Below are 2338 nucleotides of genomic sequence, written 5' to 3' on the forward strand. Positions count from 1 at the left end.
ATAAAAGAATCTCCCCACCAAAGGTTTCTGTTTCCTGAATTCTGATGACATGTGTCCCCAGGCCTCTAGGGACTGACCACAGTGGAGCGTGAGGCCTGAGAGATCCTGGTGGTCACTTGTTGGGCCTGGGGCCAGACCAGGGGTCTTCCCAGTGCACGAGAAGAGATGGGTGAGGTGGGACCAGAGTGGGTGACAGTGGCCGGACACCAGCTCCCTGAGCCCCGCCTTACCTCTTTGAGGGTGGACTTCAGCGTGTGTATCATGAACGACAGGGACTCCTTGTCAGAGTAATTCTCTCTTCTCACATCAAAATATCCGTGGACTGCTCTGGAAAGTGAGGAGTTGGGGTTGTTGGGGTTCATCTTAGAACCGCCTCCCAGCACTGCCCTCATCCTGCCCTGGGTTCAGGCCTCTGAGGAGAAACTAAAGCCTGGGCTACCCCACCTCCCACAGCTGGGCCCCTTGACCCTGGGTTGGATTTGAGGTTCAGTTAATCTCAGCTCACACTCAGCTGGCACAAGCCAGGCACAAGCGAGTGCTTAAGGTACAGCCCTGCTGGGGCGCAGGGAGTTCAGGACTTGGCCACAGTCACAGTCCTGAATAGCAGAGCTGGGATCTGAACAGGCTCTGGAGTCCACACTTGCTCTGAGAGAATTTACGTCTTACAATCCTCCCATTGAAAGTCTACAATCCCGTGGTTTTTAATACGTGGAATGTGAGACCATCGTCACAATTACAGAACATTTTCATCACCCCCAATGAAGTCCCGAACCTCTGCGCTTTCACACACCGCCCCCCCCACAGGCTTCCGGTCCTGAGCAACCATGAACTGGCTTTGTCTCTGCAGTGTGTCCTATTTGGACTTGAGCGTGAATGCAGTCATACAACACGTAGATGGTTGTGTCTGACTTCGTCTGCTTAGCGTGAAGATTCATCCACGCTGGAGTCCATGTCAGTGCTTCCTTTCTTTTTATGGCTTAAAAATTGTCTGTGGTGGGCCAGGCATGGTGGCTCATGCCTGTAATCCCAGCACTTTGGGAGGCTAAAGTGGGCGGATCATGGGGTCAGGAGATGGAGATCAGCCTGGCCAACATGGTGAAACCTCGTCTCTACTAAAAATACAAAAGTCAGTCAGGCGTGGTGGCGGGCACCTGTAGTCCCAGCTACTTGGGAGGCTGAGGAAGGAGAATCGCCTGAATCCGGGAGGCAGAGATTGCAGTGAGCCGACATTGCGCTCACTGGTCATGGAGCCTTACCTGGGCATGCCCCCGGCTGACACCTGTGAAAAGGTGTGGGACAGCCCTGGCCCATCCCCTGCTGCCTGAGCCCTCCCCTCCTCTGACCTTCCTCCTTCCATGACCCTGCTGCCAGGGGGGCTTCCCGAAAAAGATCTTGAGCCTCAGCGGTGTGGTCAACAGAGAACTTGGAGCTTCATGCCAGGGCTCCCTCCCGGAGATTCCTGGCGCCCATGTGTCTTTTGGGGGTGACTGAAGGGCCCTTGGTCCAGACTCACTTGATGAACAGGACGTGGGCCTGCAGCTTCCTGATGGAATGCGCATACAGCTCCCTGCTGACTAAGTCAACACTGTTCTCAGGCTGCAGAGACAAAAGCAGAGTGAATTCCACCCTAGATCCGAGCCCAGGACCCCACCACATCACCGCCTCATCGAAGGCTCTTTAGCCCCTGGTGGACAGAGATTCCTGCCCTCTCCAAGTCTGTTCTCCCCTCTTCCTGGGCTCCTGGGTACCCAGCCTGACTCCATTTCCCATACTGCTTTGCCACTGGGTATGGCTGTGTGATTAAAGTCAGAGAAGTGACTTGGGCCACTTCTGGGCCTGGATTTTAGGACTGAGGTGTGGCCCTTCCACACCCCTTTCCCAGTCCGCAGGCTGCACCTCACGCTGTCCCCTGCCAGCCTGGGACAGGCTTCTTGCCAGCAGGAAGAAACTTGCTGGGACCACAGTACAGGATGGGCACTCCATCATGGCCCCTGCCGGCCTCCTCCGCAGCCCTGCCTGCCCTGTCTTGTGATAGTTTCACGTCTGGATGGCGGGGATGTGGCCAGCTCCAGTGAGATGTGCTGTAGGTGTGACACGAAGCTGGATTTGGAAAACTTAGCATGCAAAATAATGCAATCAAGCTTCATGTTGATTACATCTGAAATCACATCATGGATGTTAAATAAAAATATGAGAACAATTGATAGAGCTTATTTATTTATTTTTGAGACAGAGTTTTGCTCTTGTTGCCCAGGCTGGAGTGTGATCTCAGTTCACCACAACCTCCACCTCCCGGGTTCAAGCGATTCTCCTGCCTCAGCCCCCTGAGTAGTTGGGA

General features: G+C 54.3%; 2 protein-coding genes across 2 annotated transcripts in view; one reads left to right on the forward strand and one right to left on the reverse strand.

Annotated features, from left to right (window-relative positions):
• RRP7A (ribosomal RNA processing 7 homolog A (S. cerevisiae)) overlaps nucleotides 1-2338 on the forward strand; it is a 156215-nt gene that overhangs the window by 10202 nt on the left and 143675 nt on the right. The window lies entirely within an intron of this gene.
• LOC105552578 (serine hydrolase-like protein 2) overlaps nucleotides 1-2338 on the reverse strand; it is a 23133-nt gene that overhangs the window by 2703 nt on the left and 18092 nt on the right. Inside the window, exons 9-10 of the mRNA XM_011998288.1 lie at nucleotides 1514-1596; nucleotides 231-327 (exon numbers count right to left, since the gene is read on the reverse strand). Coding sequence (XP_011853678.1) covers nucleotides 231-327; nucleotides 1514-1596 — 180 coding nt within the window. The remainder of the gene's footprint in view (nucleotides 1-230; nucleotides 328-1513; nucleotides 1597-2338) is intronic.

Source organism: Mandrillus leucophaeus, unplaced genomic scaffold (assembly GCF_000951045.1).
Source record: "Mandrillus leucophaeus isolate KB7577 unplaced genomic scaffold, Mleu.le_1.0 Scaffold565, whole genome shotgun sequence".
NCBI lineage: Eukaryota > Metazoa > Chordata > Mammalia > Primates > Cercopithecidae > Mandrillus > Mandrillus leucophaeus.